The sequence below is a fragment of the Protopterus annectens genome, chromosome 6.part0 (assembly GCF_019279795.1).
Source record: "Protopterus annectens isolate FY-2018-M chromosome 6.part0, PAN1.0, whole genome shotgun sequence".
Classification (NCBI taxonomy): Eukaryota; Metazoa; Chordata; order Ceratodontiformes; family Protopteridae; genus Protopterus; species Protopterus annectens.
Window position 1 is genome coordinate 460,805,741 of NC_056737.1, and position 15,960 is coordinate 460,821,700.

General features: G+C 38.8%; 1 protein-coding gene across 1 annotated transcript in view; it reads right to left on the reverse strand.

Annotated features, from left to right (window-relative positions):
* PPP1R14D (protein phosphatase 1 regulatory inhibitor subunit 14D) overlaps nucleotides 1-15,960 on the reverse strand; it is a 173,321-nt gene that overhangs the window by 44,683 nt on the left and 112,678 nt on the right. The window contains exon 2 of the mRNA XM_044074194.1: nucleotides 2,584-2,664. Within this exon, the coding sequence (XP_043930129.1) occupies nucleotides 2,584-2,664 (81 nt within the window). The remainder of the gene's footprint in view (nucleotides 1-2,583; nucleotides 2,665-15,960) is intronic.

The following is a 15,960-nucleotide window of genomic DNA, read 5'->3' on the forward strand; positions in this document are numbered from 1 at the left end:
AGTAACACAAACAATATTGTTATTAGGATATGCAAGTGTTATCTTGGCCTCTTTATGTAACTCTACGGAACATCCCTTTATAACCATCAAAAATTTATATGGTTAAATATAACGGATTTTAAGCACAGCATTCAGTTAAGCTTCATTTTGACCTCAGTCATGAGACAGACATTCAGAGCACAGCTAAGGAAATATTTAATACTGTGTAACCCCAGCAGTGAATTTAGTTGTATTCACTCAAACAGTTGCTGCATCAGAAATCACAGTGCTTTTGGTGATGTGGTGTTTTTAAGTTGAGACCAAGAATTTACACTAGTGCAATACAAAACAAGATGGATGGATGGATTTAAAGATTCAGCTGTTTAGTTCATAATAGAAAGTCATAACAAGGTCTTAGTCCAAAATTTAGAGATGTTATCAACTTTTCCTGACACAAAAAGCACTTTAGTGTGTGCATTTCACTTCCAAAAGGCCTTCTTTTGAAAAAGTTTGGCCCCTCATGATCTCCTATAGCCATTGCTTCCCCCCACATACCTATAAACATACAGCAAAATCATTCACATGACGCTTTAAAGTAACTTCATTTCATCCAGATTTACTGCACCAAAGATCCCTGCACATCTGTATCTGTACATTATCTTGCCCAGAACATCCAAACTTCTATTTAATCACATAGAGCTTTAATCATGCTCAGAGCACACAGTAAAGATTTTCAGTAAAACACTTGAAAGAGCATTTTGGTACTGTAGATCCAATGCAAAGGACCTTCACCAGGCTTCTGTAAGTTAGTCCAACTTTTTCATGCCTTCTAATTCCTTCAGTAATTATTTTCCACATAATAACAAGGAAATTCAGAATGGCAATTCGAAAGATTAATCTAGCCTTCATAGTTCTGGACACATTTATTGCAGATTTGGAAATGGATAATTTATTGCCTTACTTCACCATGTGTAAAATTTCACAGGAACTATGTGATTTCATGTAGCAGATTCTCACCTTGCATTTTGTCATTCTCCCATCTGGACTACCCACAGCCTTCGTAATATTTACAAAATATTTAGCTCCAGTGTCTGCACATTCTAGGAGACGGCGCATACATCTATTCCCTTACGTAGACGATTGTCTTATTGCATTCCAAATTCTGGAACTCTTATAGCAGCAGTTGACAGTCATAGAATTTTTTCAGTTTCAGGTACAAACCACAAAATACAAGAAATCAACTTTAATCACAAAACCAAACAATATACTTCCTCAGAGCAGTTTTGGAGTCACTTTAACGCAACCTTCCTTCTCCAAAATAAGATGAGATCACTTTTTACATAAAAAATATTTTGCCTTCAGTCATAACAGCAAGACAATACTTCAGTGCTCTGGAATAAATATTCTGCATATTTATTGTTCCATGTACAGGAGTGTACACGAGAAAGTCTTTGGAGGTGTCAAAATTGTCTGGAATAAGGCCACATATTCTCTGGAAATTAGAACTCAAATACAAGTTTACTGACATGCTTCTTAAATAATATTGACATAAAAAAAGGACACAAAAGTAAATAAATAAGATAGCAAAATAGAAAAAAAGTAACACAGGAAATGTAAAGAATAACCAGTATGATTTCCTAGAAAAACTAGTAAATAAGAAATGGAAGTAATTTAACTGCGAGTACAAGTAATATCACAGGAAACAAAAATCAAACGACTGAAATGAAACCACTTGCAGTTACTGTTTTACTATACATGCTGCCTCAGTGAAGTCAAGAATGTGTCTATGTTTTTCATTGGGATTTCTTAATTTATTATAATTGCAACTAAAGTCAAGTCATGGTTAATCCAATACAAACAGATACAGAGTATTAGTCAAAGACATATATGAGCAATCAGACAAGATGTCACACACACATGCTAAGCTGCCAAAATGCACAGTGGGTCAGCAAATGTTTAGTGAACTGTTAATGTTTTTTATGGGGGCTAAGAGTCATTTCATTTAAATAATCTCTCCGCTACTCTATTTCTACACTTCCACATATACAAAAAAATACTAAAGATCACTGACAATGTCCTAAATATGAATTTACTTATGTCATTACATTGAGTCCATATAGCTGTAACAGGAATCCCAGACTTCATAACTAGGCACCTGTCACAGTTTAGTTACTAGGGGAGAATTGCAGGTAAAAAAACAATGCCAGAAACCAGCTCCATTGGCACAGAGGGCTAAAGCCCTGACTATGACCCAGTAGACCCCCCCCTCACTGGTGTTAGTGGTGAGGATTGAGGCTCCTTGATTGCTGGGCCAGTGCACGGGTGTCACAATATGTTATGCAGTATATGGCATATTTTTATTAAGCTCGGTCAATATTGCCTTTTCCTTGTCATTTAAGCAGATACAGCAGAGGCATACTGTCACAGAATGGGTATGTTTCACCTGTGCCTGTTCTGACTGCCAAGAGTATTTAGTCATCTATAATACACAATGTCACAACATGAGACTTTGAGCAATATTTTGCAATGGAACACTTCCTCTTCAACACCAGTTGTTGTGATGTTTTTTACAGTACAATTTCTGCACATTAATGGGATACTCACTTCAAGTTTTGATCGTTGCTCCTCATCTGACAGATCTTGTAACTCATCAATGTCAATCTCCAATTCAGGTACATCTTCCTCCTGTGAACAAAAATCATACAGTGAGGATTGTTATTATGGGCCTATTTGAAATAATGCCCTCTAACAAAGAAAACTATGCAGTGACAGCAGCTGCCCCTGGTAAGTTCTCAGTGAAACCGAAAGCTTTTCATTCAAAGAATTCTAGCAATCCTACTAAAGAATGATACATCATATCCTTTGAAGGTGTTTCAAGAGGTACTTACGTATTATCGCAGCCATGCTTTGTTACGGTTTCCCAGTCACCTGTTATCGCTACAACACTTTTTTATGCTTTCTCGGTCACCTGTTATCGCTACCATGGGTTTACCCAGTTATTATCGCTACCACACCTTGTTAGTAACCCATTATTTGTATTTTAGCAACCACTCATTTTCATCAGCATGTTATTTAGATAACGGTACTAAATAAGTTTTTCTAAGACCTATTTTCGCTACTACACTATTTATTTAACTTTGATTGGATTGCTTGTACTTTTTCATAGAATGTCATTGTTGTAAGTTATTTTGACTGTGATTGGATATTTGTACTACGTAATGTTGTTCACGCAGCATTTTTAAAACGTGTCTAAACTTTTCATATATATTACACTAGTAGGCAACAAACTAAATGAGTGCTCTGATTAAGTAAAAACAAACCTGGTATATGCTGTGTGGCTTTTAATTTGGATAACAGATCATTCAGTGTGGAAAAAAAGAAAGATTCAATATTAGAAATAGCACGGTTGTATTAATATGTTGTTTGGAAAAGTAATACAAAACTAAACTGATTATTATTATTCTAAGAGGGATTTTCTTTATATAATTATTCCACGGTTAAGCTGCGTACACTGTGGACCATGGAAGAAGCTGTCAAGAAAGCATAGTTACAACTGCTGCAAACATGTGGTTGCGATAACAAGTAAGTAACTTTCAAGATTCTGCCCATTGGACTTGGGCAAGATTGCACCTAAAGCTTCATAACCTTTTCAGTTCTCTTTACTTTTTTATCTTGCAGACGTATCTTATTTCCTTACTTGATTATTTAGGCCCTTAGTCTTATTTTTCTTCCTGAGCCATTCTGCTCCATAGCAGCCCCAAACAAGACAGGAATCTGTGGGCCTGCTCTAAACCTTAAGACTAAAGGGATAAACATATGTTAAAAGGGCAGCCCTGGTGAGACAGCTTAGACTATCAGGCTTACAAACTCATAACTGCTATAAAAATAAAGCTGCTGTGACCTGCAGGAGAGTGTGCTACTGCTGTTGGGCCTGAGGACATCATTTGCATCATATTACACTGCTGGGGAGTTTGCTTCCCATCTCTGTGCATATTAGCTCAAGGATGTAATGAGTTTAAATGAGTAAGACTTCAAACATGATGTCATCTGTAATGTTTTCACTGCACTGCCTGTGCAGCTACGTATGTTGTTTTTTCAAGTGGCAGTTTGCCTAGAACTGACATTATGTGTGGAAGGTTAGTTGGGTAAAAAACTGCCTAATTGAATTACAGTTTTAGTCATCTAATCAAACTACACTTTTTCCTGGATGATCACTGTAAATGAGGATTTGTTATTATTCCTGGCTCTGGAAGTAATTATACCAAATGCAGGAGTGTAGTTGTTCTTCTTTTTATGAATAATAAAAAAAAAAAAGATTAAAAACTTCTTTGCAAATGCAGTTTGTTTTAACCACAAAACTACTTTAGATTATCTAAGGACATTATGTGATTGCTTAGGGTGTCAGCAGATCCTGCACAGTTTTTCTTTGAGTGGGTAGAAAAATACTGTAAATACTATATTGTGTTTGGGTCATAGCAAGTTTTCTTAGGGTATTTGTAGGACATGTGCACATTAAGAGGCTACTCCTGGGTCTGGTTATATGAGCTGTCAGAATCCTTCCTACCACACAGGGTAAATATATTGTTTGAGATAGGCAGCTTTCAACCATATGTGGTCTTGATGGCCAAAGCACTTCTTCGAGCAGGGGTCACTGGCACTGTAAACTACAGTGCTAATAGCTGTGCCGATTAACTACCTTTTAAAGTAACAGTCATGGAAGTTTTCTAGAGTGGCCTGCAGAATGTAGGGTAACCTTGTTAGCACTACATAATGACATATCTCTTGATATGAATGATTGTTAGTACTAGAAAACTCGTAAACATGCAGAGAGAGAGAGAGATAAGGACAGGGGTACTATAAACTGAAAGACCCATGATATCTTGATAATTATTCTGAGAAACAGTAGTTCATATTCTATTTTCATTAGCCATCATAATTAAAAAATATCGCTAGTAGTATTAAAATAAAAATTAGTTTCTACAATTCATGACATCAGAGAAATTGACTATCTCTAAATAATATTTCCATGTCATGGTCATTGTTTCCCTCTACTCGGCACTCATTAGACCCATTATAGAGTACAATGCCCCTTTTGGAATGTACCTCACAAGACATCCACAGCAGCTGGAAAGGCCACAGAACTACCTCACAAAGAGGATTACTGGCCTCAAAGAGATGCCCTACACTGACCGTCTCAAAAAACTCCAGCTTTACTCTATAGCATATCGCCTACTCCAAGGAGATCTCTGCCTAACATATAAAGCTATGTTAAACCCAGAGCTGTTGGACATGCTACACCTTAAGAAATCCCAATCCCTCCAAGTTACATGCTCTAGGGACCTAAACCTTGTCACCACAATAAACAGGACATGCTGAAGGGATAGATTCCTGTCCCAGAGACTTCCTATACTCTGGAACAAGCTACCCATCTATGTCAAGCAAAGTTCCTCATTAGCACTCTTCAAGAAAAATCTAGATGAGTGGATGGGAAATAGGAAATACACCCCGGGGATCACTTCTGTGGCTCTGCTCAACAGGGGCACAGGAAATTAACTTTCTTGGGTGGCGTAAGCCAGGGAACCTTGTTGGCTGGGCTTACTTATGCTCTTAGGCCGATAGCCTAGTACCTACCCATGAACCTATGTAACATTCACTTTAGTATGTCTGCTATCTTTCGTGAATTTGAATTTTGTAGCACAGCTGCATCTTTTTGTTTTTCTAAGAAAAGATGAATTTTAATATAAGACAAACCCGATAAGTCATGTAAGTTTAATGAGGCTGCAGCTTTCATGTTTTAATCAGTGTTGTAATTTAATAATATTTTTATTTCTGTTTCCGTCTGTGTAATGGCTAATACTATAGTTTAGATAGTGAAATAATGAGCTAGAAATGAACTCACTGCACCTTAACTGGAGGCTAATTCTTCAGCATTTGCTTATATGTTGGGTAAACCTAAGCAGGAAACATTACCTTCCTGAACGTCCTGAGAGTTCTGACATCCAGGAGAGAAAGAAACAAAAATGCTCTGTCCTTTAGCTTTAACGATCATTGCTTTTTCCCAGAAAATTGTATCTGTTTTTTGCTTCTGTCTGAACCCAAGCAGTAAGCATTCAAGACATAAACCAGGATCTGGAATGCATTCACGTTTTACTAATGGCAAATATGATCAGGTTTTAGCACTTACTGTGTTGTCCCTGATTTTGCTTGCTTCAACTCAAAATTGTAATAATCTATACTAAATTTACTATTTTCTTATGTCTCTCTTTGGAAATGTATTTTAATTTAAATTTTTTAATTCTTCATAATGAATGGACATAGCCTGTGGTATGGATACATATGCACAGCATTTTTCCTACTGCATCTTTTGTTTGCCTTCTTGTACTCTCTACTGCTTATATTATGTCTCTCTCCCCTGTAAGGGGCCTTCTCATAACCCTATAGCAGTCTGCACTGCATAGTCCTCATGCAGATTTCTCTTTTCCCAATCCTTTCTAACCTTCTCTGATTGATTCCTAAAATTATCATGCGATATTCTATATGCCTTAATACTTGACCCTTTTTTAACAGCAGTTTCTGTTTTAGATGCTACTAAAAACTCCACTGGTGCTGGTCTTTGACTTAGGATCCCCCAATTCCTTTCTCTTTGCCTAGCAATCATTGATAGGAAAGGCAGTCATGCAGGCCAAATGCAATTTTGGCCTCGTCCCTTTCTATTACCATTGCCTCTCTAATTATTTGTCCTGATACCTTGGTTCCTTTGCCAGTTTTCTCCAGTAAATTCCAGCCCCCTCTTGCCTATTCTCTGTAACCCTAAATGTAGTCATCCCACTAATCATTGGCACAATTTCCTTTCCCCATTCCTGTATAGGCTTAGTTCTTAAAATACTTTCTGTTACTTTATGAATATAATATTTTGTATGGCTATTGTTAGTCTTCTTAAGGATCTGCATCCAAAATCCCAGTCACGAATTTCTTGAGCTTCCCTCCGTTTCATCATCATCCCCTTTCCACTTTGAATTATAGCTTTCTGCTATGTATACGAGCCTTAACTCTGTAGCTCTGAATTACCCCTTCAAATCAAATATTCACAAACCACCTTGTTCTATTCGAAGAATCAGCTTTTCCCAATTGACCCTTGCCCTCTTCCCCTTCCAAATAAAATCCTTCAACTCTTTATTAATTGTTATCCACAACTTCTCCTCTGGTTGATAAATGCTTGACTTATGTATAAAATTAAGAGGACTGAAAACATTTTCACTGCTTGTATCTTGCTATCTATATTCATAAAAAAGAGCATCCATTTTCTCAGTTTTTGTATTATCTTTTGTTTAGTCTCTTCCCACATATCCGTAGCTGCATTAACAGAATCCTTTTTAACACACCTTACTTTACAGCTTCTTTGGCATTCTTCTTTCACACACTACCACTGATAGTTTGTGCCAGCTGGCTTGAACATCTTTGAGTTTAGCTTTGACCTGCTCATTCAGACATCGCTTCACCTCAAACATACTTCCCAGATAATTGACATTGTTAACCTGTTCCACAATTTTCCCTAATATCTCAATTTCATCTTCTTCTGATTTGTCCCATTTACTGCATGATTGTTCTCTTGTCTGTACTCAGTTTCATCCCATGTGCCATCGGGTTTGCATTGCAGTCCTCGATCATTTGCAGAAGTTCCTGTTCAGAGTCTGCTTATAGTGCCCCAATGTCTGTATACAGTAATTTTACAGAGACTGTATAATAATGATAGAGTAACAAATAAATAGTGTGCTAATAAACATCATACAACAAAGGATCAGAGTATAGTTGACAGCACTCTGACAGGGGTCAGGTTGTTACAGAATTCACAGTCGCACAGCAACTTAGATTGCTTGCCTCTCAAATAGCCACCCAAACAACATGATGCCAGCCTCCAACAGAGGTGATTTCCTCTATCATGTACATGACCGGACATGGCACCCCTCACAGTCAGTGAGGCATGGACACCCACAGTCACAGATTGGGCTGAGATGTGTGCACACTAACATTCTTTGGCTAGCTAGGAGAAGTTTACTTCAAAAGCTGTGACCATGCATGCATGAGAGGAATGGGATGCAGCTGGTGTCAGGGACACCATAGAGACAGCGTAACTATGCGGAAATGCAGCAGGTGTTCTCCTTTGGATAGGGAGCTGTAGGTCTGAGATTGTTGTGCCTGCACAATTTTCAACAGCATCTTTACCACTGTACATGAACTGGAACCATTACTAGGGTGGGATAAAGGGGGGAACTGTCCCAGATACAAACTATGAGGGACACAATCAGCAAGTGGTGATGGTTTTGGAGGGTAGTCCTGGAATTTTTTTCTGAAAAATGGCAGGACATCGTGGCTTCAGAAATGAGTGCTGATACTGCACTTATGGTTATAGTTATGGTTAAAGCTGTCTGCGTGTAGCAAACTAATTGTAGCAAGCTGCTTGTTACATTGTGGTATTTGTAGCAAGCAGTTTGCTAGGACTTTTTTTTGTTTGCTCATCAACTCATAGTTGTGGAACTACCAGTCTGGGGATCTACACAGAGTGCCAAATGAACTAGCTTTGGTTCTCGCATGAACACTACTTTATGCCACGTTGTTCTTAGCTGCACCACTGATACAGAATCTCAGCTGCTGCAGTATTCCAGATTATATACTAAGGAGGCCAGCATGATGACTGTTGGACTGCACAGAGGTGTAGGGGCAGTCCAGGGCATACATACTTGATGCAGAATAAGTCTGTACCTGCCAGCCAAGGGCGCCTGCAGGCAGGTGCAAGGGGGTGCACTTGCACCCCCCTGGAACCGGCTGGCCAGGAGATTCATTTTCTTTTAATTAAAAAAAAAAACGCTGTTTTTTTAAAGCTGTTCTTCTTTAAGAACACCCTTTACGTCCAGTTCCACACACACAAGTGTTTACGACGTGTTTTCATCTTCTGCATCTGTGGAACTGATGGTTTACGTCTTCATCTTCCACTCCTGCATGGAATTTGAATTCCAGAAGACATTTGGACTGAGGCCAAATGTACAAGTGAGAGGTAGGTGTGTGCATGTGTGCGTTTAAGTGGTCTGTGTGTGTGTGTGTGTGTGTGTGTGTGTGTGTGTGTGTGTGTGTGTGTGTGTGTTTAAGAAATAGGTAGGGGTGTATGGATGCAAGAAGTAGGTAAGTAAAGGTGTGTGTGTGTGTGTGTGTGTGTGTGTGTGTGTGTGTGTGTGTGTGTGTGTGTGTGTGTGTGTGTGTGGCATGCGTGTGTGTGCATATGTGTAGGAAGTAGGGGTACTTCCTTATTATAGTGGCCCCATCCCCAACTCTGTCAATGAGAAATACCATTCTGAAGGATAAGGCTGGCATAGTGAAATATGCGTAAGTTGCAGAACATTTAAAGAAAGTTATTTTAAGGTATAAGTCACTGTTACTGTGTGTTTCAACTCATTATTTTCTGTTTGGTATTGTACTCTACTCATATCTCTGCTGTTTCTGATTTTACTTCTTTTTCCTTGGTAAAAGTTTAAATTTTTTTTAGAAAGTACTGAGACCACGGTCAGTCAGTAATACCAGACATTAGCATTTCATTCTTATGTATCTGTTTGAATTTGTTTACTAGAGTAAAGCATGGATCTCAAGGGGCCAGTTTTATAATTATTCTTCAGAAAATCTGATTTGATGTAAAACTTGCTGTTCTACTAGCTTTCTCATTGAATTAGAGCAATATTTAAAAAGGCATCTCGGGAGGATTCCACTACACAATAGCCAACGGCAACTGATTGTGGCCTTTGTCCTCTGGTAATATTTGGCTTTGTACTTGTTTCTTGAGCAAAGAGGTTGAGAGATATGAGCATATTAGGTACAAAGTTTGGATTTCGGGTCCATAAATAATCAAGACTGCATATCGCTTTGACAAGATCAATAGGTATGAAAAAGTGAAATCTGCAAAATTTTCAAAACAAAATTAACCATAAATCACTTCCTATGAACATACCTCTTTACGTTTTTAACTAAGAATACAGAACAAAGGTAAAAATAATTGTGTCAAAGGCCCAAAATGAGGAACATCAGCTAGAGCGTCTTCTGTGTGGAGACATACGTGAATGGGCGTACCTTCGTTGAAGGTTGTGCGTCAGGGCCGGCAACTTGGCACGTAAAAATCTACCGCCAATCATTAGCAGACCGGAGTTCCGCTGTGGCGACCCCTAACTGGGAAAAACCAAAAGACACAACAACATTACTCTAATTTGCTAGTTAATAGAACAGGTTTTGCATCAAGAGAGATTTTCTCATCAAAAAAGAAATACAAAAAGCTGACATGTAGCAATTACTGACTTGATGTAATCCTCAGAGATTTACCAGAAAATTAAAGTTGCTGTAAAAATATGAGGCAAAAGCAAGGGCGCTCTGTGCACCTTGGACAGTGGAGCTGTAATGACATTTTTCACCAACAATCTAAATATATGGTGGATCCCTCTTCCACATATTGACGGGGCCACTATAATAAGGAAGTGCTGAAGTAGGTAGGTGTGTGTGTGTGTGTGTGTGTGTGTGTGTGTGTGTGTGTGTGTGTGTGTGTGTGTGTGTGTGTGTGTCTGTGTGTGTGTGTGTGTGTGTGTGTGTGTGTGTCTTTGTGTGTGTGTGTGTGTGTGTGTGTGTTTATTGTCTGCACTGGCATAGCTGGTGGTGGTGGTAGGGAGGGGGCAAGAGGGGCGATTTGCCCAGGCGGCAATTTAATAGTTTAATTAAAAAAAAGTTTTTTTAAATGGGCGTTCCTCTTTAAGAATATCTGGTCGCATCACTTCTGTGTGTGTGAGACGTCCTGTTCACCCACTGGATTTTAAATACAGCACTGGAATTTTCTTCTTCACCAAGTAGTACAGCTTATTACTGCTGACAGCGAGTAAGGGCAATGTGTTGCTCACCAAGTAAGGGGTTGCTGCTTCTGCTAACGAGTGTGTGTGTGTGTGTGTGTGTGTGTGTGTGTGTGTGTGTGTGTGTGTGTGTGTGTGTGTGTGTGTGTGTCCATATATAAGAATGCTGACATTTGTTGAGGTTTCTCTGGATGTTTGGTTGAATGTCAATTCTTCCATGTGTATTTTCCACTGAAGGACATTCTGTCAAAGTGTGTGTTGAGGTTTGGTATTTGAGAGGCATTGGGTTGTAATGGGATCGTGGTGAGTTTGACCATCCAGCAATGGTGTGATATCAGGTGTTCTGCTATCGTGTACACACCAAGTTAAAGTGTGAAAGTGTTTGGAATACATCAATGTATTATGATGGCTTTGTTTTCCTTCTAATTCATTGTTTTTGGTTTCAGAATTTTTATGTTGTTGCTTCACTTTATCATAGTTGTTTGATTTATGCAGTTTGTAGGGAGAGGAGAGACAGACATAGAGTTCCTGGATTTCCTAGGTGATAGTCAAGGAAGTGTTAGCTGACTAAATACATCACTGGGCATTTGTACTTTTGGCAGTTTAGTATAATGAGTGTCATGACGTCTCCTCGACAAGGAGTAATAGATGTGTGTGTACTATAGAACTATTTACACTTCGGAGTTGTTATAGATAGTAGCTTTTGTGTAACATGCACTTTTAAATAAAATGCAAGTCAGAGGTCTGTGCTATTTACATTCATGGTGCTACAGAATGACTGTGTGTCAGAGGACTGTGCTATTTACATTCACGGTGCTACAGAATCATTATTTGTGTGTGTGTGTGTGTGTGTGTGTGTGTGTGTGTGTGTGTGTGTGTGTGTGTGTGTGTGTGTGTGTGTGTGTGTGCATGTGTGTGTGTGTGTGTGTGTGTGTGTGTGTGTGTGTGTGTGTGTAGATATATATATATATAAGAGGGAGGTAGCATACCCCTTAGCTGTCTAGGTTTTTACAGAATGTCAACATTTTTGCCCCATATTCCTGCTAAAAAGGATTACAGTTGCCAAATGACAGACATTTGAGATTTAGACATCAAATCCTTTAGAAAAATGCATACTAACACAAATCCTGTTATTCTAGCAATTTTCTATGCTCATGAGAGCAATATTTATAATCTGTCCCTATTTATTTTAGGCTTTGTCCAGATTTCTTGCACTAACAGGTTTAGGTGTGTGTGTGTGTGTGTGTGTGTGTGTGTGTGTGTGTGTGTGTGTGTGTGTGTGTGTGTGTGTGTGTGTGTGTGTGCGTGCGTGTGCGTGATATCCTAGTTAGAGTTAGCAGGTGGAATTTATTTTCTAGTGCATTTTCAAGGAATTGTGTCAAGGGAAGACATGTTTACTGCTGCTCATGTTAAGTCTGCTTAAAATGTGCAACTGTTTTGTTTAGCAAATGGTGTCACTATTGTGGTATAGAATTTTAAAGCAGTGTTAGTAGCACAGCAGGTAGCATACTTGCATCTTGATGTAGAGGGCTGTAGGTTTTACTCCCACAGCAAGTAGATTTGTATTTTAAGGGGGCGGGGTGCTGCAGTCCTGAGTATGTCCTCCTTTGGATGAGATGCCTAGTAACTATGAACCTGTTTTTCAGCATGCCACCCATTCTCTATTGCAATTTTTTAATGTAACATAGACAATTTATTCTTCAAGGGCAGCAGACACTGAATTTGTAGATTATACACTGAAATATAAAGTTGTTTTCTAGCAACAACCTTTTCATTAGATTCAAATCTCTTTAATGTGGAATTACTCAGATGACTTACTTCAGCAGAGATTGTATATATTGACTGATATTGGTGGTTTTTAATGACAGAAGTCTGAGTGGCCTATCTACCTTGGACAGTTTGTCGTTATTGGTTTATATGTTTTGTTTTATTGCTTACTGGAAAAATGTTCAAAACTATAAATTTAAAACACACAAACAAGTGGTGGTGTATTATACAAGGGATATAATTCACTTATGTATTATAATTAATACAGTCAGGAAGATGAATCAAGGAACTTTTGCATGGTTCTAAAAATGTGTGCAAGGGACCTATGATTTGAAAACAGCCCAAAGGTAAACTTAACCCACCACTGGCCAGATGCATTTTCTTTGAATGTGGGTTTCAGTGCTGTTTTAGTGAATGTGAGTTTCAAAGATAGAGAAGTTTTAATGCTAAGTCTGTTTTCATTCTAAGACAATTGCTTTGTTTAACAAATGTCTGTCAGTGTTTGTGCAATAAAAATTTGAAATAAAAGTTGTAAATTAAATCCAAATTTCTGTAATCATTATAAAAGTAAAGCATAAAACAGTATCATCACAGAGTTTTGAACAGTGTTTATGGCAACTGGTTAAAAATAGCCAAGTAATGGGACACTGGAATGGATGCACGTGTGTGTTTGTGTGTGTGTGGGGGGGGGGCTGAGGGGGGGCACTGGCTTTGCACCCCCCCTGCAAAAAATCCTGCAGGCTCCTTTGCTGCCAGCTGTGTAGCAGTAGCCATACATGTGGTCCAGAACTACGGCAACAGCATCTTCATCCCTAGTTTGTACTACCCTTCAAGGCACATGCTACAAATAAACACATACAAGATATGCAACTGAAATGACTGCATATCTATGTGACACAACAGGATGCCTAGAAAAAATTGTCACAAGCTATTTCAGTGCTATTTAACAGTGCTTACTGTGTAGGCTTCCAAACAGTTTATACACAAAGCAAAGTGATGAACTTCAAATTAGTGTGCAGGTATAAAGAATGAGTGCTAGAGTATGAAAATCTTCATGAATCACACTACATGCATGGAGCACAGGAAGCAAGTAATCCCTATGCTGGTGGTATGCAGAGATATATATAGGCTGTACCATGACTATGTAATACAGCATATGCAAAAGCTCTGGTAAATTAAGAAGCATTAGTACAGGGTGAACGTCCAGTAAGTAGAATAATTGACATATGCATTGGCCAGTGGTTGCCTCAGTGCTCAAACCTTTGCACATGTGTACCCATTATGCCATACTGTTACTGTTGCACTGTACAGAACAGACTGGATTCTGAAGTATAGTGTCCATGTGGTGCATCTGTTTTTGTAAAGGATGTTTTCCCTGTCAATATTAGCCTTCTTGGCAACATTCCCTTGCTTGAAGGAAAATCAGGGGCTGATGTATGGGTAGCCTTCAGGTAGTAGCTCACCAGGGATAATATATATACCTCACAAGTCTGTGAGTTGCCAGTCTGCCCTACAAATATGCAAGTGGAGTAAGGCTGAGCACTGCCACTGCTGCTCAGAATGGTTTGGCTTGCTTGTTCTGTTGGCCCTACCTCTCTTCTGCATGCTGACATTAAATCTGAGATGGAGACTAATGAGATTAGGTTACTACAAGTGGTTCTGTCCTACACCCAGTCACAGGTATGCCTTTCACTATGTCAGCACTCAACCTGGCTGCTGCTACTCACTCCTCTGGTCTTCACTAGACCCACTTGAGCGGTATGCTCTGCCGACAGAATAATCCCAACCCGTCCCCCTGGGAAGGCATTAAGGCATATGCCTCATCATTTTTCCCCCATTCACTGACATGATAAATATTGCCTGCATGAATAATGTGCATTGTACAATCACATCTGCTAACTGCAATATAAGCACAGAGAGGGTGTCATAATGCATGGCACACACATGCAGTCCATCAGCTGCTGTTGTGTGTGTCTCTGGTGCACTGCCAGCAATACATTGTTAACTGGCCATATGCTAAGATGCAGTAGTCTGCATAATGTGTTATGTTGTGTATCACTATGCACCATTGTGGCCATTTATATGTACTATGAAATACAGTTAATGCACCTCTGTGACCCCTGCTATTATCTTGGGTAAGTGTCTAATATCTGGTTGTACTTTTTAGGCCAGTAGCTTTACATACTACATAAGCATACCTTTAGAGGCATGGCCACAGGTGTACATTATGTGTATGCTACACTTGTTTGGTTTTCATTAAGTATTTGCTTTGACTTTTCACTCTGGGCTTGGTTGTCACGGTGTTAGTTTTGTGGCTACGTTGTATACAGTTGTCTAGTCGTTACTTCTGTTGTCGATATTCCTGACATTGGGCCTAGCATTGGCTGTAGTGAAACAGGGAACAAGAGCTGGGTGTTTTGCACTCTGTGTTTTTAATCCCGGTACCAATAGAAGTGCATCAGAGGAGTGATCATCATCCTGTTTGGCTCAATATGTTGGGACTTTGGTATTAGAAGAATGGAGAGGTTTATCAATTAATTTCTTGTGCATGTTGTTTGCTGGACTATGACAATATACTTTACAGCTGGTTGCAATGTGGTGATATTCTGTTTGACATTTCCTTAGCATATTTTTTGTGGCAACTTTTACTTTTAACACTTAGCTAACACTTCTTTGCTATTTGCAGTTAAGTGTTGTCTGATTTTTATGGTTTTATTACGGAAATCTTTAGAACGTCTTATTTGTGCAGTTTTCTTTTAGTGTAAGCTCAAGATGTTGAAACACTGCTTATCATGTTACTGCTGTTTTGGATTCCAGCTTTTGAAAATGCATTTACTAGTTTAACATTGTTATTACTGCAATTATTTAATGTAACAATTTTAAACAGTCGACCACTATTTTAATATTATTGTTGTTTTTATGTACTGAGTTTAATTTTGCCTTCTTATTAACAATTGTTCTTACAAAATTATTGCATTTTTTAACATCATTTGGTGTAAAGTGCTTAGGAAGTAAGCACTATATAAGCTTAAAATAATGTGTTTCAAACTATTCATTATCACAGAGTTACTACCAGAAGTAGGACTGTATTAAGGAAACCAGCTGTTTGGGTATGTGCTGAGCTGTCTGGCATATTCTGTGGTGTCTGGGGCTTGTGTGGTGCCTCCTGTTGTGCATACATGGGGGCGATCAACAGGTTCTATAGATCATGGGGGTGAGACAGCAGTTATACCTGGTGAGTACAGGATATCTTGAGGAGGTATACTGGTAACAAATGCTGACAGGCTTCCAGGTCATTTGTTGAGAACTCAACATCCTGGCAAGCATTATCATGGATCAT